The sequence below is a fragment of the Panulirus ornatus genome, chromosome 17, assembly GCF_036320965.1.
Source record: "Panulirus ornatus isolate Po-2019 chromosome 17, ASM3632096v1, whole genome shotgun sequence".
Lineage (NCBI taxonomy): Eukaryota > Metazoa > Arthropoda > Malacostraca > Decapoda > Palinuridae > Panulirus > Panulirus ornatus.
This window is the reverse complement of record NC_092240.1, coordinates 25,541,159-25,563,573: the sequence shown is the minus strand read 5'-3', so window position 1 is coordinate 25,563,573 and position 22,415 is coordinate 25,541,159. Positions and strand designations below refer to the sequence as shown.

General features: G+C 42.3%; 1 protein-coding gene across 6 annotated transcripts in view; it reads right to left on the bottom strand.

The window, feature by feature from the left end:
* The window catches only part of LOC139754648 (ethylmalonyl-CoA decarboxylase-like), a 35,041-nt gene that overhangs the window by 6,947 nt on the left and 5,679 nt on the right, over positions 1 to 22,415 (bottom strand). For 4 of the 6 annotated variants that reach the window (XM_071672168.1, XM_071672171.1, XM_071672170.1 and 1 more), the window contains exon 2: positions 6,352 to 6,563. In XM_071672168.1, the coding sequence (XP_071528269.1) occupies positions 6,352 to 6,563 (212 nt within the window). The remainder of the gene's footprint in view (positions 1 to 6,351; positions 6,564 to 22,415) is intronic. The other 2 variants (XM_071672169.1, XM_071672173.1) reach the window with 1 other exon arrangement.

Sequence of the window (22,415 nt, the reverse complement as noted above, 5' to 3'; positions counted from 1 at the left end):
CTTCTGAGACCACACTGCTCTTCCCCAATCTGATGCTCTGTACATGCCTTCACCCTCTCAATCAATACCCTCCCATATAATTTACCAGGAATACTCAACAAACTTATACCTCTGTAATTTGAGCACTCACTCTTATCCCCTTTGCTTTTGTACAATGGCACTATGCACGCATTCCGCCAATCCTCAGGCACCTCACTATGAGTCATACATACATTAAATAACCTTACCAACCAGTCAATAATATACATATATATATATATATATATATATATATATATATATATATATATATATATATATATATAAGACAAGGGAACAAATGGGAACTTTAGTGAAGGGGCAAATGGGGAGGTGATAACAAGTAGAGGTGATGTGAGAAGGAGATGGAGTGAGTATTTTGAAGGATTGTTGAATGTGTTTGATGATACAGTGGCAGATATACGGTGTTTTGGTCGAGGTGGTGTGCAAAGTGAGAGGGTTAGGGAATATGATTTGGTAAACAGAGAAGAGGTAGTAAAAGCTTTGCGGAAGATGAAAGCCAGCAAGGCAGCGGGTTTGGATGGTATTGCAGTAGAATTTATTAAAAAAGGGGGTGACTGTATTGTTGACTGGTTGGTAAGGTTATTTAATGTATGTATGATTCATGGTGAGGTGCCTGAGGATTGGCGGAATGCTTGCATAGTGCCATTGTACAAAGGCAAAGGGGATAAGAGTGAGTGCTCAAATTACAGAGGTATAAGTTTGTTGAGTATTCCTGGTAAATTATAAGGGAGGGTATTGATTGAGAGGGTGAAGGCATGTATAGAGCACCAGATTGGGGAAGAGCAGTGTGGTTTCAGAAGAGGTAGAGGACGTGTGGATCAGGTGTTTGCTTTGAAGAATGTATGTGAGAAATACTTGGAAAAGCAAATGGATTTGTATGTAGCATTTATGGATCTGGAGAAGGCATATGATAGAGTTGATAGAGATGCTCTGTGGAAGGTATTAAGAATATATGGTGTGAGAGGCAAGTTGTTAGAAGCAGTGAAAAGTTTTTATACATGATGTAAGGCATGTGTACGTGTAGGAAGACAGGAAAGCAACTGGTTTTCATTGAATGTTGGCTTGCGACAGGGATGCGCGATGTCTCCTTGGTTGTTTAATTTGTTTATGGATGGGGTTGTTAGGGAGGTGAATGCAAGAGTTTTGGAAAGAGGGGCAAGTATACAGTCTGTTGTGGATGAGAGAGCTTGGGAAGTCAGTTGTTGTTTGCTGATGATACAGCGCTGGTGTAGAGATTCATGTGAGAAACTGCAGAAGCTGGTGACTGAGTTTGGTAAAGTGTGTGAAAGAAGAAAGCTGAGAGTATATGTGAATAAGAGCAAGGTTATTAGGTACAGTAGGGTTGAGGGTCAAGTCAATTGGGAGGTGAGTTTGAATGGAGAAAAACTGGAGGAAGTGAAGTGTTTTAGATATCTGGGAGTGGATCTGGCAGCGGATGGAACCATAGAAGCGGAAGTGGATCATAGGGTGGGGGAGGGGGCGAAAATTCTGGGAGCCTTGAAGAATGTGTGGAAGTCGAGAACATTATCTCGGAAAGCAAAAATGGGTATGTTTGAAGGAATAGTGGTTCCAACAATGTTGTATGGTTGCGAGGCGTGGGCTATGGATAGAGTTGTGCGCAGGAGGATGGATGTGCTGGAAATGAGATGTTTGAGGACAATGTGTGGTGTGAGGTGGTTTGATCGAGTAAGTAACGTAAGGGTAAGAGAGATGTGTGGAAATAAAAAGAGCGTGGTTGAGAGAGCGGAAGAGGGTGTTTTGAAATGGTTTGGGCACATGGAGAGAATGAGTGAGGAAAGATTGACCAAGAGGATATATGTGTCGGAGGTGGAGGGAACGAGGAGAAGAGGGAGACCAAATTGGAGGTGGAAAGATGGAGTGAAAAAGATTTTGTGTGATCGGGGCCCGAACATGCAGGAGGGTGAAAGGAGGGCAAGGAATAGAGTGAATTGGAGATTGTGGTATACCGGGGTTGATGTGCTGTCAGTGGATTGAATCGGGGCATGTGAAGCGTCTGGGGTAAACCATGGAAAGCTGTGTAGGTATGTATATTTTGCGTGTGTGGACGTATGTATATACATGTGTATGGGGGTGGGTTGGGCCATTTCTTTCGTCTGTTTCCTTGCGCTACCTCGCAAACGCGGGAGACAGCGACAAAGCAAAAAAAAAATATATATATATATATATATATATGTGTGTGTGTGTGTGTGTGAGGAAGTACCAGGAGAGACTGAGTACAGAATGGAAAAAGGTGAGAACAATGGAAGTAAGGGGAGTGGGGGAGGAATGGGATGTATTTAGGGAATCAGTGATGGATTGCGCAAAAGATGCTTGTGGCATGAGAAGAGTGGGAGGTGGGTTGATTAGAAAGGGTAGTGAGTGGTGGGATGAAGAAGTAAGAGTATTAGTGAAAGAGAAGAGAGAGGCATTTGGACGATTTTTGCAGGGAAAAAATGCAATTGAGTGGGAGATGTATAAAAGAAAGAGACAGGAGGTCAAGAGAAAGGTGCAAGAGGTGAAAAAAAGGGCAAATGAGAGTTGGGGTGAGAGAGTATCATTAAATTTTAGGGAGAATAAAAAGATGTTCTGGAAGGAGGTAAATAAAGTGCGTAAGACAAGGGAGCAAATGGGAACTTCAGTGAAGGGCGCAAATGGGGAGGTGATAACAAGTAGTGGTGATGTGAGAAGGAGATGGATTGAGTATTTTGAAGGTTTGTTGAATGTGTTTGATGATAGAGTGGCAGATATAGGGTGTTTTGGTTGAGGTGGTGTGCAAAGTGAGAGGGTTAGGGAAAATGATTTGGTAAACAGAGAAGAGGTAGTGAAAGCTTTGTGGAAGATGAAAGCCGGCAAGGCAGCAGGTTTGGATGGTATTGCAGTGGAATTTATTAAAAAAGGGGGTGACTGTATTGTTGACTGGTTGGTAAGGTTATTTAATGTATGTATGACTCATGGTGAGGTGCCTGAGGATTGGCGGAATGCGTGCATAGTGCCATTGTACAAAGGCAAAGGGGATAAGAGTGAGTGCTCAAATTACAGAGATATAAGTTTGTTGAGTATTCCTGGTAAATTATATGGGAAGGTATTGATTGAGAGGGTGAAGGCATGTACAGAGCATCAGATTGGGGAAGAGCAGTGTGGTTTCAGAAGTGGTAGAGGATGTGTGAATCAGGTGTTTGCTTTGAAGAATGTATGTGAGAAATACTTAGAAAAGCAAATGGATTTGTATGTAGCATTTATGGATCTGGAGAAGGCATATGATAGAGTTGATAGAGATGCTCTGTGGAAGGTATTAAGAATATATGGTGTGGGAGGAAAGTTGTTAGAAGCAGTGAAAAGTTTTTATCGAGGATGTAAGGCATGTGTACGGGTAGGAAGAGAGGAAAGTGATTGGTTCTCAGTGAATGTAGGTTTGCGGCAGGGGTGTGTGATGTCTCCATGGTTGTTTAATTTGTTTATGGATGGGGTTGTTAGGGAGGTAAATGCAAGAGTTTTGGAAAGAGGGGCAAGTATGAAGTCTGTTGTGGATGAGAGAGCTTGGGAAGTGAGTCAGTTGTTGTTCGCTGATGATACAGCGCTGGTGGCTGATTCATGTGAGAAACTGCAGAAGCTGGTGACTGAGTTTGGTAAAGTGTGTGGAAGAAGAAAGTTAAGAGTAAATGTGAATAAGAGCAAGGTTATTAGGTACAGTAGGGTTGAGGGTCAAGTCAATTGGGAGGTGAGTTTGAATGGAGAAAAACTGGAGGAAGTGAAGTGTTTTAGATATCTGGGAGTGGATCTGGCAGCGGATGGAACCATGGAAGCGGAAGTGGATCATAGGGTGGGGGAGGGGGCGAAAATTCTGGGGGCCTTGAAGAATGTGTGGAAGTCGAGAACATTATCTCGGAAAGCAAAAATGGGTATGTTTGAAGGAATAGTGGTTCCAACAATGTTGTATGGTTGCGAGGCGTGGGCTATGGATAGAGTTGTGCGCAGGAGGATGGATGTGCTGGAAATGAGATGTTTGAGGACAATGTGTGGTGTGAGGTGGTTTGATCGAGTGAGTAACGTAAGGGTAAGAGAGATGTGTGGAAATAAAAAGAGCGTGGTTGAGAGAGCAGAAGAGGGTGTTTTGAAGTGGTTTGGGCACATGGAGAGAATGAGTGAGGAAAGATTGACCAAGAAGATATATGTGTCGGAGGTGGAGGGAACGAGGAGAAGAGGGAGACCAAATTGGAGGTGGAAAGATGGAGTGAAAAAGATTTTGTGTGATCAGGGCCTGAACATGCAGGAGGGTGAAAGGAGGGCAAGGAATAGAGTGAATTGTAGCGATGTGGTATACCGGGGTTGACATGCTGTCAGTGGATTGAATCAAGGCATGTGAAGCGTCTGGGGTAAACCATGGAAAGCTGTGTAGGTATGTATATTTGCGTGTGTGGACGTATGTATATACATGTGTATGGGGGGGGTTGGGCCATTTCTTTCGTCTGTTTCCTTGCGCTACCTCGCAAACGCGGGAGACAGCGACAAAGTATAATAAAAAAATAAAATATAAATATATATATATATATATATATATATATATATATATATATATATATATATATATATATATTAGGTACAGTAGGGTTGAGGGTCAAGTAAATTGGGAGGTGAGTTTGAATGGAGAAAAACTGGAGGAAGTGAAGTGTTTTAGATATCTGGGAGTGGATCTGGCAGCGGATGGAACCATGGAAGCAGAATTGGACCATAGGGTGGGGGAGGGGGCGAAAATTCTGGGAGCCTTGAAGAATGTGTGGAAGTCGAGAACATTATCTCGGAAAGCAAAAATGGGTATGTTTGAAGGAATAGTGGTTCCAACAATGTTGTATGGTTGCGAGGCGTGGGCTATGGATAGAGTTGTGCGCAGGAGGATGGATGTGCTGGAAATGAGATGTCTGAGGACAATGTGTGGTGTGAGGTGGTTTGATCGAGTGAGTAACGTAAGGGTGAGAGAGATGTGTGGAAATAAAAAGAGCGTGGTTGAGAGAGCAGAAGAGGGTGTTTTGAAGTGGTTTGGGCACATGGAGAGAATGAGTGAGGAAAGATTGACCAAGAAGATATATGTGTCGGAGGTGGAGGGAACGAGGAGAAGAGGGAGACCAAATTGGAGGTGGAAAGATGGAGTGAAAAAGATTTTGTGTGATCGGGGCCTGAACATGCAGGAGGGTGAAAGGAGGGCAAGGAATAGAGTGAATTGGAGCGATGTGGTATACCGGGGTTGACGTGCTGTCAGTGGATTGAATCAAGACATGTGAAGCGTCTGGGGTAAACCATGGAAAGCTGTGTAGGTATGTATATTTGCGTGTGTGGACGTATGTATATACATGTGTATGGGGGGGGGTTGGGCCATTTCTTTCGTCTGTTTCCTTGCGCTACCTCGCAAACGCGGGAGACAGCGACAAAGTTAAAAAAAAAAATATATATATATATATATATATATATATATATATATATATATATATATATATATATATATATATGTATGTATACGGTGAGATGTATAGGTATATATATGTGCGTGTGTGGACATGTATGTACATACATGTGTATGTGGGTGGGTTGGGCCATTCTTTCATCTGTTTCCTTGCGCTACCACCGAATTTTCAGCAACTGATGGTGCGGCACCTCCTTTAGTCCAGACAAAATTATGTAAGGGAACTTGAAATTACTGTCACCACCAGACTAGTTTACTGGGCAGCCACAGATGGCGTTGTGTGTAGGGCACGCTTATTTACATTCTTTACACCACTTGGTGGTGGTGATGCCACTATTCTGTGAGATTCTTAGCTTATTTTGCTTAACTTTGACCCTAACTATTCATTCTGCTTGCTTAGAAGTGTTCCCCACAGAAACATATATATTCCAAGATGACATTAAAGATGACATTAACCAGTTCTTCATTCACACTTTACATGAATCACACTACACTTTCCAGTCAGTAATGGCAAAGTTTATAAATTCTTTTCCATATCCTCACTACACTGTTTGTACCATTCTTTTAATTCAGTTTAAAAAGATTAATTAGAGATCACCCTAGAAAAGATGTAAAAAGTAACTTACTGTTATGGAATGGTGGATGAATGAAAAAGCTAAATGATGACACTGAATAAAGTTAAAAAGTTGTATAATGGTAAAGTTCAAGGGACAGGATCCCACAAGTGCACAATTACCTACCTATACTGTACTAACATGATTGCATACTGTCTTCCATTACATTATTCAATGCTGGACTTGCCTCACTTGGGTGAAAAACTAAACAGCAGTCATAAACATTTATGATTATCATACCTGAGAGAGCATTTTTCTTTTGCTCATGTTCCAGTGTAATGGTGGCAATCCCAGATGTCTCATCCTTTATCAATTTAACTTGTCCTTCTCCCAGAGATTTTAGCTTATCTCGGGCTTTGCTAATTAGTGAGCTACACCATCTTCCATGGAAAACAGAACTGCCTTGTTGATGCAACAATTTCCTCCATTTATATCCTGAGAACATACTGCTGCTGAAAGAACAAAATATTGTAATGTATAAAAAAATTCTTTGCATTCCTCTGCTATATTGCAACTGGAGAAATTCAGTATATAGGTTCATGTAATAATGCTGAACCATGCTCCAAGAAATCTATTGTTATGTTTGCCCATTGTGCATAACTTATCAAAGCCCAAGTCAGGTGGGCACTTTAATGACCAAATAATCTTTGCCACAGTAAGTTGGTAGATTTTGTGGGAACTAAAATGTGGCTAAAAAGTTAAAGGACTTGAGGTGGAGAGGAAGGGAAGCTGATTCTACTGCTTCTGCTCTAGTGACTGTGGTCAAGGTGCTCAAATTTCAAAACAGCAGTGTACAGCTGTACAACATAAACATCTAAACAATAATAATAATACTAATTTTTTTTTCATACTATTCGCCATTTCCCGTGTTAGCAAGGTAGCGTTAAGAACAGAGGACTGAGCCTTTGAGGGAATATCCCCACTTGGCCCCCTTCTCTATTCCGTCTTTTGGAAAATTAAAAACAAGAAGGGAGGATTTCCAGCCCCAGCTCCCTTCCCTTTTAGTCGCCTTCTACGACATGCAGGGAATACTTGGGAAGTATTCTTTCTCCCCTATCCCTAGGGATGAAATACTAAAAATAGCAATGATAAATTTTTCTATGTTAGCTGAGACAGCATGGGCAGCTGAGGTCCTAATCAAGACCATCTCGTGACCGTTATAGATTATTTCATTTTTTTATTACACTTGATCGCTGCCTCCTGCATCAACGAGGTATTGCCAAGAAACGGATAAAGAATGGCCCATCCACTTGTATATACTTATGTATACATAAACGCCCATAGACGCATATATACATATTAACATATATGTATATATATACAGACATACATATGTACACAAGTAAATATTCAGACTTGTTTACCTTCATCTATTCCTGGTACCACCCCAACCCACAGGAAACAGCATCACTACCCTCTGTCTCAGCGAGGTAGCATCAGGAAAACAGACAAAAAAAAGGCCACTTTTGTTCACACTCAGTCTCTAGCAGTCATGTACAATGCACCGAAACCACAGCTCCCTATCCACATCCAGGCCCCACAGACCTTTCCATGGTTTACCCCAGACATATCACATGCCCTGGTTCAGTCTACTGACAGTACATCGACCCCGGTATGCCACAACGTTCCAATTCACTAATCCTAGCCTGAACAGGTACCCAATTTATTGACCAACCCCTAGGGGTGGATGAACAGCTGGGTTGAATGTGGACTAATTGCTGCAACCAGTATTTGAACCTATGTGCTTGACCCAGGGCAGCCCGTGAATGCATCACTGTCAGGAACATTAACCACTACACCACGGGAGTCCATACAATAATAGACTTTTCATAATAACGATAGAAAATATTTTTTTCATACTTGGTTTTCCTTTTCCTGCATTAGCAAGGTGGAGCCACAAACAGACGAAGAAAAGCCACATTCGCTTGCATCCATTCTCTAGCTGCCATGTGCAATGCTTCGAAATCACAGCCCCCTATCCATAACCAGGCCCCACAGACCTTTCCCATGTTTCTCTCCTGCCCTTTCATGTGCCCTAGTTCAGTCTACTGACAGCATGTCGAACCCTGTAAAACACATTATTCCAATTCACTCTATCTCATGCACTCCCTTTCTTCTCCTGCATGTTCAGGACTTTCTCACTCAAAATCATTTGCACTCGATCCTTCCATCTTCAATGTGGTCTCCCCTTCTCTGTTTTCACTCCACTTTTGACACACATATCCTCTTTCTCAACCTCTCCTTGCTCTTTTTCTCCATATGTCCAAACCATTGCAGCATACCTCTTCATCTCTCTCTCTGATACAAACTCTTTTTATTACCACACCTCTCTATCACCCTTTTATTACTTACTAGATCAAACCACCTCATACCACATAGTCCACAAACAGTTCAATTCTAACACATCCCCCCTTCTCTACACATCCTTATCTAAAGCCCATGTCTTGCATCCACACAAAATTGTTGGGACTACTTTTAACTTGAAGCATACTTAATTTTAGCACTCCAGATGATGGCCTCCTTTCCACATATTCTTCGTTGCTCCCAGAACCTTCGCCTCCTCGTCCACCACGTGACTGACTCATTTCTGCTCCTATGGTTTCATTTAGTGCCATAGCCACTGCCAAGTATCTTAAAACAATCCACTCTCCAAATTTTCTTCATTCACCCTCACACCCAAATACCTGCTTTCATTCACATTAACCTTCCTCCTTTCACACACACACACAAACTCAACCACCAACTCATGCAGTTTTGCACTAGAATCTGCCACCAGTGCTGTTTCTTCAGCAAGGAACAACTGACACTCTTTCCAGGTCCCCCTCACCTTTTACAGACTGTATACCTGTCCCCTTCTCCAAGATCTTTTAATTCATTTTCCTCACTAACCCATTCATTGCAATTTAAGCAGCCATGGTGACATGCATCCCTGCCAAAGACCAACCTTCACTTGAAACCACTCACTACCCTCTCTCTCAACTCAAACACATGCCTTACACTCTTGATAAAAACTTCTCAGTGCTTCTAGCACCTTTCCTCCAGCACCATATATCTATAATACCTTCCACAAGGCATCACTTATCAATCCTGTCATATGCTTTTTCCAGATGCATAAATGCCACATACAAATCCTGTTTCATGAAACCTAAACATTTCTCACGTTCTTTACAGGAAACACCTAACCCACAAAACTTATACCACTTCTGAAATGACATTTTTCTTCCCTAATCTGTCCTCTGTACCTGTCTTTACCCTTTCTATCACCGCTCTCCCTTACAGCTTACCAGGTACACTCAACAAACTTCTGTCTCTGTATTTTGAAAACTAACTACCCCTTGCCTTTACACAGTGGTGCTATGACTGCATTCTACCAATCCTCAGGCACTTTACCATGATCCATACATACATTTAAAATCCTGTAACCAGTCAACAGCAGCCAGCCCCTTTCTTAAAAACTTCAACCACAATATCATCCACTCCAGCTGCCTTATCTGGTCAATACCTGTTACATCTAACCAATATGCCTATTCAGATGTTCCTATCTGCTCATTTGTTTTTCTCAATATCAACCTCTAAACCTCTAAATCATCTCATTCTCCCCAATGTTTACTGATAATGATAATCTTTCTGTCAAACCTGTTTGCAGTTTCCCACCTTGGCAAATCAGCATCAGAAAGAGTAAACTGAACTTGGAAAAATTCTACATTGGCTCCTTGTGTTACTTCTTTTTTCAAGATAATGACCGAAGGGAATGATCTCCAGCCTTCTGCTCCTGCCCCTCTTAGTCATCTACAGCATGCATGAGAAATGTAGGTATTCTTTCCCCTCTATGCACAGAGATAATAATAATTTTTTATGTTGAAGATTCCAGTCATGGACAAAAGTCCACATCAAGGCCAGGCCTTAATTAAGAAATATCGAGAGCATTGTGAAGTATTTACATATTTCGGAGGAATTGAAAAATCTGGCTCAAAATGTGGCAGATCATAGTTATTGCAAAAGACATGAGAAGGCAAAGAATTCCAAAGCTTTGACATGACAGGAAGGGAGCAATTATCGAAATGGCCCACCCTTGAGTTCCTAACAGCCACACAGGAATCACGTGATGCACCAGCTTGCTTAGTACTGCAAGGTCTAGCTAGTGGTACAGGCACACAAGCTGCTTGTTCTCAGGAGTGAAAACCAAAAAAAAAAACAAAGTAGGCTATAGAAAAGGGAAAGTAATCCAACACTGCAGCATGGGGCAAGGTTGTTGAGTATTCCTGGGAAATTGTATGGGGGTATTGATTGAGAGGGTGAGGGCATGTACAGAACATGAGACTGGGGAAGAGCAGTGTGGTTTCAGAAGTGGCAGAGGATGTGTGGATCAGGTGTTTGCTTTGAAGAATGTACGTGAAAAATACTTAGAAAAACAAATGGATTTGTATGTATTATTTATGGATCTGGAGAAGGCATATGATAGAGTGGATAGAGATGCTCTATGGAAGGTATTAAGAGTATATGGTGTGGGAGGCAAATTGCTGGAAGCAGTGTAAAGTTTTTATCGAGGATGTAAGGCATGTGTATGAGTAAGAAGAGAACAAAGTGATTGGTTCCCAGTGAATGTCGGTTTGCGGCAGGGGTGCGTGATGTCTCCATGGTTGTTTACTTTTTTTATGGATAGGGTTGTTAGAGAGGTGAATGCAATAGTTTTGGGGAGAGGAGCAAGTATGCAGTCTGTTATAGATGAGAGGGCTTGGGAAGAGTCAGTTGTTTGCTGATGATACAGCGCTGGTGGCTGATTTGGCTGAGAAACTACAGAAGCTGGTGACTGAGTTTGGTAAAGTATGTGAAAGAAGAAAATTGAGAATAAATGTGAATAAGAGCAAGGTTATTAGGTACAGTAGGGTTGAGGGACAAGTCTATCAGGAGGTAAGTTTGAATGGAGAAAAGCTGGAGGAAGTGAAGAGTTTTAGATATCTGGGAGTGGATTTGGCAGCGGATGGAACCATGGAAGCAGAAGTGAGTCACAGGGTGGGGGAGGGGGCAATAGTTCTGGGAGCACTGAAAAATGTGTGGAATGCGGGAACATTATTTCAGAAAGCTAAAATGGGTATGCTTGAAGGAATAGATGTTCCAACAATGTTATAAGGTTGAGAGGCGTGGCCTATAGATAGGGTTGTTTGGAGGAGGGTGAATGTGCTGGAAATGAGATGTTTGAGGACAACATGTGGTGTGAGGAGGTTTGATCGAGTAAGTAATGAAAGGGTAAGAGAGATGTGTGGTAGTAAAAAGAGTGTGGTTGAGAGAGCAGAAAAGGGTATGTTGAAATGGCTTAGTCATATGGAGAGAATGAGTGAGGAAAGATTGACAAAGAGGATATATGTTTCAGAGGTGGAGGGATCGAGGAGAAGTGGGAGACCAAATTGGAGGTGGAAAGATGGAGTGAAAAAGATTTTGAGCGATCGGGGCCTGAACATGCAGGAGGGTGAAAGGCGTGCAAGGAATAGAGTGAATGGGAATGATGTGGTATACCAGGGTTGATTTGCTGTCAATGGATTGAACCAGGGCATGTGAAGTGTCTGGGGTAAACCATGGAAAGTTTTGTGGGGCCTGGATGTGGAAAGGGAGCTGTGGTTTTGGTGCATTATACATGACAGCTAGAGACTAAGTGTGAAAGAATGTGGCCTTTTGTTGTCTTTTCCTAGCGCTACCTCGCACATGTCCTTGGGGAGGGGGGGTGTCATTGCATGTGTGGCGGGGTGGCGACAGGAATGAATAAAGGAAGTAAGTATGAATTAAGTACATGTGTATACATGTATATGTCTGTGTACGTATATATATGTATATGTTGAGATGTACAGGTATGTATATGTCCGTGTGTGGACGTGTATGTATATGCATATGTATGTGGGTTGGTTGGGCCATTCTTTCGTCTGTTTCCTTGCGATACCTTGCTAATGCGGGAGACAACGACAAAGTATAATAAATAAAATAAAAATATATATAATTTTTTTTTTTTTTTTTTTTTTTTTTTTTTTTTTTTTTTTCCAAAAGAAGGAACAGAGGGGGCCAGTTGAGGATATTCCAAAAAAGGCCCAGTCCTCTGTTCTTAGCGCTACCTCGCTAACGCGGGAAATGGCGAATAGTTTAAAAGAAAAGATATATATATATATTATCCCTGGGGATAGGGGATTAAGAATACTTCCCACGTATTCCCTGCATGTCGTAGAAGGCGACTAAAAGGGGAGGGAGCGGGGGGCTGGAAATCCTCCCCTCTCGTTTTTTTTTTTTTTTTTTTTTTTTTTTTTTTTTTTTCCAAAAGAAGGAACAGAGAATTGGGCCAGGTGAGGGTATTCCCTCAAAGGCCCAGTCCTCTGTTCTTAACACTACCTCGCTAATGCGGGAAATGGCGAATAGTTTGAAAGAAAGAAAGAAATATATATATATGCATATGAGTGGATGGGTCATTCCTTATCTGTTTCCTGACTGCTACCTTGGTGATGCGGGAAATGGCAATCAAGTATAAATAGATAATAAAATTATTGGATTATGTGTTAAATGATAAGTGTGCAAAAGAAAGACTTTTGGATGTTAATGTGCTGAGAGGTGCAACTGGAGGGATGTCTGATCATTATCTTGTGGAGGCGAAGGTGAAGATTTGTAGAGGTTTTCAGAAAAGAAGAGAGAATGTTGCGGTGAAGAGAGTGGTGAGAGTAAGTAAGCTTGGGAAGGAGACGTGTGAGCAAGTACCAGGAGACACTAAGTGCAGAATGGAAAAAAGATGAGAGCAAAGGACGTAAGGGGAGGGGGGGAGGAATGGGATATATTTAGGGAAGCAGTGATGGCTAGCGCAAAAGATGCTTGTGGCATAAGAAGTGTGGGAGGTGGGCAGATTAGAAAGGGCAGTGAGTGGTGGGATGAAGAAGGAAGATTATTAGTGAAAGAGCAGGCATTTGGATGGGTTTTGCAGGGAAATAGTGCACATGAATGGGAGATGTATAAAAGAAAGAGGCAGGAGGTCAAGAGAAAGGTGCAACAGGTGAAAAAGAGGGAAATTGAGTGTTGGGGTGAGAAAGTATTACTGAATTTTAGGTAGAATAAAAAGATGTTTTAGAAGGAGGTAAATAAAGTGCCTAAGACAAGAAAACAAATGGGAACATCGGTGAAGGGGGCTAATGGGAAGGTGACAACAAGTAGTGGGAGGGTATTGACTGAGAGGGTGAAGGCATGTACACAGCACCAGATTGGAGAAGATCAGTATGGTTTCAGAAGTGGTAAAGAATGTGTGGATCAGGTGTTTGCTTTGAAGAATGTATGCGAGAAATCCTTAGAAAAGCAAATGGATTTGTATTTACCATATATGGATCTGGAGAAGACATATGATAGAGTTGACAGAGATGCTCTGTAGAAGATATTAAGAATATATGGTGTGGGAGGCAAGATGTTAGAAGCGGTGAAAGTTTTTATCGGGGATGTAAGACGTGTACAAGTAGGAAGAGAGGAAAGTGATTAGTTCTCAGTGAATGTCGGTTTGTGGCAGGGGTGCGTGATGTCTCCATGGTTATTCAATTTGTTTATGGATAGGGTTGTTAGGGAGGTGAATGCAAGAGTTTTGGAGAGAGGGGCAAGTATGCAGTCTGTTGTGGATGAGAGAGCTTGAGAAGTGAGTCGGTTGTTGTTCGCTGATGATACAGCGCTGGTGGCTGATTCGGGTGAGAAACTGCCGAAGCTGGTGACTGAGTTTAGTAAAGTGTGTGAAAGAAGAAAGCTGAAAGTAATTGTGAATAAGAGCAAGGTTATTACGTACAGTAGGGTTGAGGGACAAGTCAATTGGGAGGTAAGTTTGAATGGAGAAAAACTGAAGGAAGTGAAGTATTTTAGATGTCTGGGAGTGGATTTCGCAGTGGATGGAACCATGGTTGCGGAAGTGAATCATAGAGCGGGGGAGGGGGCAAAAGTTCTGGGAGCGTTGAAAAATGTGTGGAAGGCGAGAATATTATCTCACAAATCAAAAATGGGTATGTTTGAAGGAATAGTGGTTCCAACAATGTTACAAGGTTGCGAGGCATGGGTTATAAAGAGAGTTGTGCGGAGGAGGGTGGATGTGCTGGAAATGAGATGTTTGAGGACAATATGTGGTGTGAGGTGGTTTGATCGAGTAAGTAAAGAAAGGGTAAGAGAGATGAGTGGTAATAAAAAGAGCGTGGTTGAGAGAGGAAAAGAGGGTATTTTGAAATGGTTTGGTCACATGGAGAGAGTGAGTGAGGAAAGATTGACAAAGAGGATATATGTGTCAGAGGTGGAGGGAATGAGAAGTGGGAGACCAAATTGGAGGTGGAAAGATGGAGTGAAAAAGATTTTGAGCGATCAGGGCCTGAACATGCAGGAGGGTGAAAGGCATGCAAGGAATAGAGTGAATTGGAACAATGTGGTACACCGGGGTCGACGTGCTGTCAGTGGATTGAACCAGGGCATGTGAAGCGTCTGGGGTACACCATGGAAAGTTTTGTGGGGCCTGGATGTGGAAAGGGAGCTGTGGTTTCCCTGTATTATATGTGACAGCTTGAGACTGAATGTGAACAAATGTGGCCTTTGTTGTCTTTTCCTAGCGCTACCTTGCGCGCATGCGGGGGGGAGGGGATTGTCTTTTCATGTGTGGTGGGGTGGTGACAGGAATGAATAAGGGCAGCAAGTATGAATGATGTACATGTGTATATATGTATATGTCTTTGTATGCATATATATACGTATATGTTGAATTGTATAGGTATGTATATGTGCGTGTGGGGACGTGTATGTATATACATGTGGATGTGGGGGGGTTGGGCCATTCTTTCGTCTGTTTCCTTGCGCTACCTTGCTAACGCGGGAGACAGCAACAAAGTATACTAAAATAGAAAATTAAAAATCATGTCTATGTGGGCGGATTGAGGCAATCTTTGTCTGTTTCCTTGCACCACTTCGCAAACGCGAGAGACAGTGAATGAGTTTAAAATAAATTTTTACTTTGTAAAAGATGAAACAAGGAGTCATGTGGGGAGTGCTCATCCTCCTCGAAGGCTCAGATTGGGGTGTCGAAATGTGTGTGGATGTAACAAAGATGAGAAAAAAGGAGAGATAGGTTGTATGTTTGAGGAAAGGAACCTGGACATTTTGGCTCTGAGTGAAATGAAGCTCAAGGGTAAAGGGGATGAGTGGTCTGGGAATGTCTTGGGAGTAAAGTCAGGGGTTAGTGAGAGGACAAGAGCAAAGGAAGGAGTAGCACTACTCCTGAAGCAGGAGTGGTGGGAGTATGAGATAGAGTGTAAGAAAGTAAACTCTGGATGGATATGGGTAAAACTGAAAGTGTATGGAGAGACATGGGTGATTATTGGTGCCTATGCACTTGGTTATGAAAAGAAAGATCATGAGAGGCAAGTGTTTTGCGAGCAGATGAGTGAGTGTGTTAGCAGCTCTGATCCATGAGAATGGATTATAGTGAAGGGTGATTTGAATGCAAAGGTGAGTAATGTGGCAGTTGAGGGTATAATTGGTGTATATGGGGTGTTTAGTGTTGTAAATGGAAATGGTGAAGAGCTTGTAAATTTGTGTGCTGAAAAAGGACTGGCGATTGGGAATACCTGGTTTAAAAAGAGAGATATACATAAGTATACATATGTAAGTAGGAGAGATAGCCAGAGAGCATTATTGGATGAAGTGTTAATTGATAGGCATGTGATAGAGAGACTTTTGAATGTTAATGTGCTGAGAGGGGCAACTGGAGGGATGTCTGATCATTATCTTGTGGAGGTGGAGGTGAAGATTTGTAGAGATTTTCAGAAAGGAAGAGAGAATGTTGGGGTGAAGAGAGTGGTGAGGCAGTGAGCTTGGAAAGGAGACTTGTGTGAGGAAGTACCAGGAGAGACTGAGTGCAGAATGGAAAAAGGTGAGAGCAAATGACGTAAGGAGAGTGGGGGAGGAATGGGATGTATTTAGGGAAGCCGTGATGGCTTGTGCAAAAGATGCTTGTGGCATGAGAAAGGTGGGAGGTGGGCAGATTAGAAAGGGTAGTGAGTGGTGGGATGAAAAAGCAAGACTGTTATTTAAAGAGAAGACAGAGGTGCTTGAACTATTTTTGCAGGGAAGTAGTGTGAATGACTGGGAGATGTATAACAGAGAGAAGCAGGATCTCAACAGAAAGGTGCAGGAGTTGAAAAAGAGGGCAACTGAGAGTTGGGGTGAGAGTATCATTAAATTTTAGGGAGAATAAAAAGATGTTTTGGAAGGAAGTAAATAAAGTGTGTAAGACAAGAGAACAAATGAGAACATCGGTGAAGGGGGCTAATGGGGATATAATAACAATTAGTGGTGAAGTGAGAAGGAGATGGAGTGAGTACTTTGAAGGTTTGCTGAATGTGTTTGATGATAGAGTGGTAGATATAGGGTATTTTGGTTGAGGTGGTGTGTGAAGTGAGTGTCAGGGAGAATGCTCTGGTAAACAAAGAAGAGGGAGTGAAAGCATTGGGGAAGATAAAAGCCAGCAACGTTGCGGGTTTGGATGGTATTGCAGTGGAATTTATTAAAAACGTGGGTGACTGTGGTGTTGACTGGTTGGTGATAATATTCAATGTGTGTATGGTTCATGGTGAAGTGCCTGAGGATTGGCAGAATGCATGCATAGTAATATTGTACAAAGCCAAAGGGGATAAAGGTGAGTGTTCAAATTACAAAGGTATAAGTCTGATGAGTATTCCTGGGAAATTATATGGTAGGGTATTGATTGAGAGGGTCAAGGCATGTACAGATCATCAGATTGGGGAAGAGCAGTATGGTTTCAGAAGTGGTCGAGGAGGTGTGGATCAGGTGTTTGCTTTGAAGAATGTATGTGAGAAATATTTAGAAAAACAGATGGATTTGTATGTAGCATTTATGGATCTGGAGAAGGCATATGATAAAAGTTCATAGAGATGCTCTGTGGAAGGTATTAAGAGTGTATGGTGTGAGAGGTAAGTTGCTAGAAGCAGTGAATAGTTTTTTCGAGGATGTAAGGCATGTTTACGAATAGGAAGAGAGGAAAGTGATTGTTCCCAGTAAATGTCAGTTTATGGCAGGGGTGTGTGATGCCTCCATGGTTGTTTAATTTGTTTATGGGTGAGGTTTGGGAGGTGAATGCAAGAGTTTTGGAGAGGGGGCAAGTATAAAGTCTGCTGTCGATGAGAGGGCTTGGGAAGCAAGTCAGTTGTTGTTCGCTGATGATACAGTGCTGGTGATTGTTTCGAGTGAAACTGCAGAAGTTGGTGAGTGAGTTTGGTAAAGTGTGTGAAAGAAGAAAGCCAAAAGTAAAAGTGAATAAGAGCAAGTTATTAGGTGCAGTAGGGTTGAGGGACAAGTAAATTGGGAGGTATGTTTGAATGGAGAAAATCTGGAGGAAGTTAAGTGTTTTAGATATCTGGGAGTGGATTTGGCAGCGGATGGAACCATGGAAGCGGAAGTGAGTCACAGGGTGGGGAAGGGAGCGAAGGTTCTGGGAGTGTTGAAGAATGTGTGGAAGGCAAAAACGTTATCTCAGAGCAAAAATGGGTGTTTGAAGGAATAGTGGTTCCAACAATGTTAAACGGTTGTGAGTCATGGGCTATAGATAAGGTTGTGCAGAGAAGGGTAGATGTGTTGGAAATGAGATGTTTGAGGATAATATGTGGTGCGAGGTGGTTTGATCCAGTAATTAATGAAAAAGTAAGAGAGAAGTGTGGTAATAAACAGTGTGGTTGAGAGCAAAAGAGGGTGTATTGAAATGGTTTGGTCACATGGATAGAATGAGTGAGGAAAGATTGACAAAGAGGATATATGTGTCAGAGGTGGAGGGAACAAAAAGTGGGAGACCAAATTGGAGATGGAAGGATGGAGTGAAAAAGATTTTGAGCGATTAGGGCCTGAACATACAGGAGGGTGAATGGCATGCAAGGAATAGAGTGAATAGGAACGATGTGGTATACCAGGGTTGACGTGCTGTGAAAGGATTGAACCATGTCGTGTGAAGTGTCTGGGGTAAACCATGGAAACTTTTGTGGGGCTTAGATCTGGAAAGGGAGCTGTGGTTTTGGTGCATTACACATGACAGCTAGAGACTGACTGTGAATAAATGAAGCCTTTGTTGTCTTTTCCTACCACTACCTCATGTGCTCGCAGGGGGAGGGGGTGTCTTTTCATGTGTAGCGGGGTGGCGGCTGGAATGGATGAAGGCAGCATGTATGAATATGTGTATATATGTATATGTCTGTGTATGTATATGTATGTATACATTGAAATGTATAGGTATGGATATGTGTGTGTGTGTGGGTGTTTATGTATATACATGTGTATGTGGGTGGGTTGGGCCATTCTCTCGTCTGTTTCCTTGTACTTCCTTTTACTTTCTAAAAGGGGAAACAGAACAAGTGGTGGGGGTACATGATAGAGTGTAAGAAAGTAAACTCAAGAGAGATATGGGTAAAACTGAAAGTGGATGGAGAGAAATGGGTGATTATTGGTACCTATGCACCTGGGCATGAGAAGAAAGATCATGAGAAGCAAGTGTTTTGGGAGCAGCTGAGTGAGTGTGTTAGCAGCTTTGATGCATGAGACTGGGTTATAGTGATGGGTGATTTGAATGCAAAGGTGAGTAATGTGGCAGTTAAGGGTATAATTGGTGTATATGGGGTGTTTAGTGTTGTAAATGCAAATGGTGAAGAGCTTGTAGATTTGTGTGCTGAAAAAGGACTGGTGATTGGGAATGCCTGGTTTAAAAAGATATTTTATTAATTATTATTATACTTTGTCGGTCTCCTGTGTTAGCGAGGTAGCGCAAGGAAACAGACGAAAGAATGGCTCAACCCACCCACATACTTATGTATATACATACACGTCCACACACGCACATATACATACCTATACATCTCAACGTATACTTATATATATATATATATATATATATATATATATATATATATATATATATACACACACAGACATATACATATATACACATGTACATAATTCACACTGTCTGCCCTTATTCATTCCCGTCGCCACCCCGCCACACATGAAATGAAAACGCCCTTCCCCAGCATGTGCATGAGGTAGCGCTAGGAAAAGACAACAAAGTCCACATTCGTTCACACTCAGTCTCTAGCTGTCATGTATAATGCATCGAAACCACAGCTCCCTTTCCACATCCAGGCCCCACAAAACTTTCCATGGTTTACCCCAGATGCTTCACATGCCCTGGTTCAATCCATTGACAGCATGTCAACCCCAGTATACCACTTCGTTCCAATTCACTCCATTCCTTGCACGCCTTTCACCCTCCTACATGTTCAGGCCCCAGTCACTCACAATCTTTTTCACTCCATCTTTCCACCTCAAATTTGGTCTCCCACTTCTCCTTGATCCCTCCATCTCTGACACATATATCGTCTTTGTCAATCCTCACTCATTCTCTCCAAGTGACCAAACCATTTCAAAACACCCTCTTCTGCTCTCTCAACCACACTCTTTTTATTACCACACATCTCATCAACCCTTTCATTACTTACTCGATCAAACCCACCTCACACCACATATTGTCCTCAAACATCTCGTTTCCAGCACATCCACCCTCCTCCACACAACTCTATTTATAGCCCATGCCTCACAACCATATATCATTGTTGGAACCACTATTCCTTCAAACATACCCATTTTTGCTTTCCAAGATAACGTTCTTGACTTCCACACATTTCAACGCTCCCAGAACTTTTGCCTCCTCCCCCACCCTATGATTCACTTCCGCTTTCATGGTTCCATCCGCTGCTAAATCCACTCCCAGATACCTAAAACACTTCACTTTCTTCAGTTTTTCTCCATTTAAACTTTCCTCCCAATTAACTTGTCCCTCAACCCTACTGTACCCAATAGCCTTGCTCTTATTCACATTTACTCTCGGCTTTCTTCTTTCACACACTTTACCAAACTCAGTCACCAGCTTCTGCAGTTTCTCACCAGAATTAGCCACCAGCGCTGTATCATCAGCAAAAAACAACTGACTCACTTCCCAAGCTCTCTCATCCACAACAGACTGCATACTTACCCCTCTTTCCAAAACTCTTGCATTCACTTCCCTAACAACCCCATCCATAAACAAATTAAACAACCATGGAGACATCATGCACCCCTGCCGCAAACCAACATTCACTGAGAACCAATCAATCTCCTCTCTTCCTACACGTACACATGCCATACATCCTTGATAAAAAATTTTCACTGCTTCTAACAACTTACCTCCCACACCATATATATTCTCAATACCTTCAACAGAGCATCTCTATCAAGTCCATCATATGCCTTCTCCAGATCCATAAATGCTACATAGAAATCCATTTGCTTTTCTAAGTATTTGTCACATACATTTTTCAAAGCAAACACCTGATCCACACATCCCCTACCCCTTCTGAAACCACACTGCTCTTCCCCAATCTGATGCTCTGTATATGCCTTCAGCCTCTCAATCAATACCCTCCCATATAATTTCCCAGGAATACTCAAAAACATACCTCTGTAATTTAAGCACAGTCTTATCCCTTTGCCTTTGTACAATGGCACTATGCAAGCACTCCACCAGTCCTCAGGCAGCTCACAATGAATTGTGCATACATTAAATAACCCTACCAAACAGTCAACAATACAGTCACCCCCTTTATTAATAAATTCCACTGCAGTACCATGCAAACCCGCTTTCTTGCCGGCTTTCATCTTCCGCAAATCTTTTACTACCTCTTCTCTGTTTAGCAAATCATTCTCCCTAACCCTCTCACTTTGCACATCATCTCGACCAAAACACCCTATATCTGCCACTCTATCATCAAACATATTCAACAAACCTTCAAAATACTCACTCCATCTCCTTCTTACATCACGACTACTTGTTATCACCTCCACATTTGCCCCCTTCACTGATGTTCCCATTTGTTCCCTTGTCTTACGCACTTTATTTACCTCCTTGCAAAACATCTTTTTATTTATTTATATTTATTTTGCTTTGTCGTTGTCTCCCGTGTTAGCGAGGTAGCGCAAGGAAACAGACGAAAGAATAGCCCAACCCACCCACATACACATGTATATACATACACGTCCACACCCACAAATATACATACCTATACAACTCAATGTATACATATACACACACACAGGCATATACATATATGCACATGTACATAATTCATACTGTCTGCCTTTATTCATTCCCATCGCCACCTCGCCACACATGGAATAACAACACCCTCCCCCCTCATGTGAGCAAGGTAGTGCTAGGAAAAGACAACAAAGGCCCCATTCGTTCACACTCAGTCTCTAGCTGTCATGTAATAATGCACCGAAACCACAGCTCCCTTTCCACATCCAGGCCCCACAGAACTTTCCATGGTTTACCCCAGACGCTTCACATGCCCTGGTTCAACCCATTGACAGCACGTCAACCCTGGTATACCACATCGTTCCAATTCACTCTATTCCTTGCACGCCTTTCACCCTCCTGTATGTTCAGGCCCTGATCACTCAAAATCTTTTTCACTCCATCTTTCCACCTCCAATTTGGTCTCCCACTTCTCCTCGTTCCCTCCACCTCTGACACATATATCCTCTTGGTCAATCTTTCCTCACTCATTCTCTCCATGTGACCAAACTATCTCAAAACACCCTCTTCTGCTCTCTCAACCACTCTCTTTTTATTACCACATATCTCTCTTACCCTTACATTACTTACTCGATCAAACCACCTCACACCACATATTGTCCTCAAACATCTCATTTCCAGCACATCCACCCTCCTGCGCACAACTCTATCCATAGCCCACGCCTCGCAACCATACAACATTGTTGGAACCACTATTCCTTCAAACATACCCATTTTTGCTTTCTGAGATAATGTTCTCGACTTCCACACATTCTTCAAGGCTCCCAGAATTTTCGCCCCCTCCCCCACCCTATGATTCACTTCCGCTTCCATGGTTCCATCCATTGCCAAATCCACTCCCAGATATCTAAAACACTTCACTTCCTCCAGGTTTTCTCAATTCATACATACCTCCCTATTGACTTGACCCTCAACCCTACTGTACCTAATAACCTTGCTCATATTCACATTTACTCTCAACTTTCTTCTTTCACACACTTTACCAAACTCAGTCACCAGCTTCTGCAGTTTCTCACATGAATCAGCCACTAGCACTGTATCATCAGCAAACAACAACTGACTCATTCCCAAGCTCTCTCATCCACAACAGACTGCATACTTGCCCCTCTTTCCAAAACTCTTGCATTCACCTCCCTAA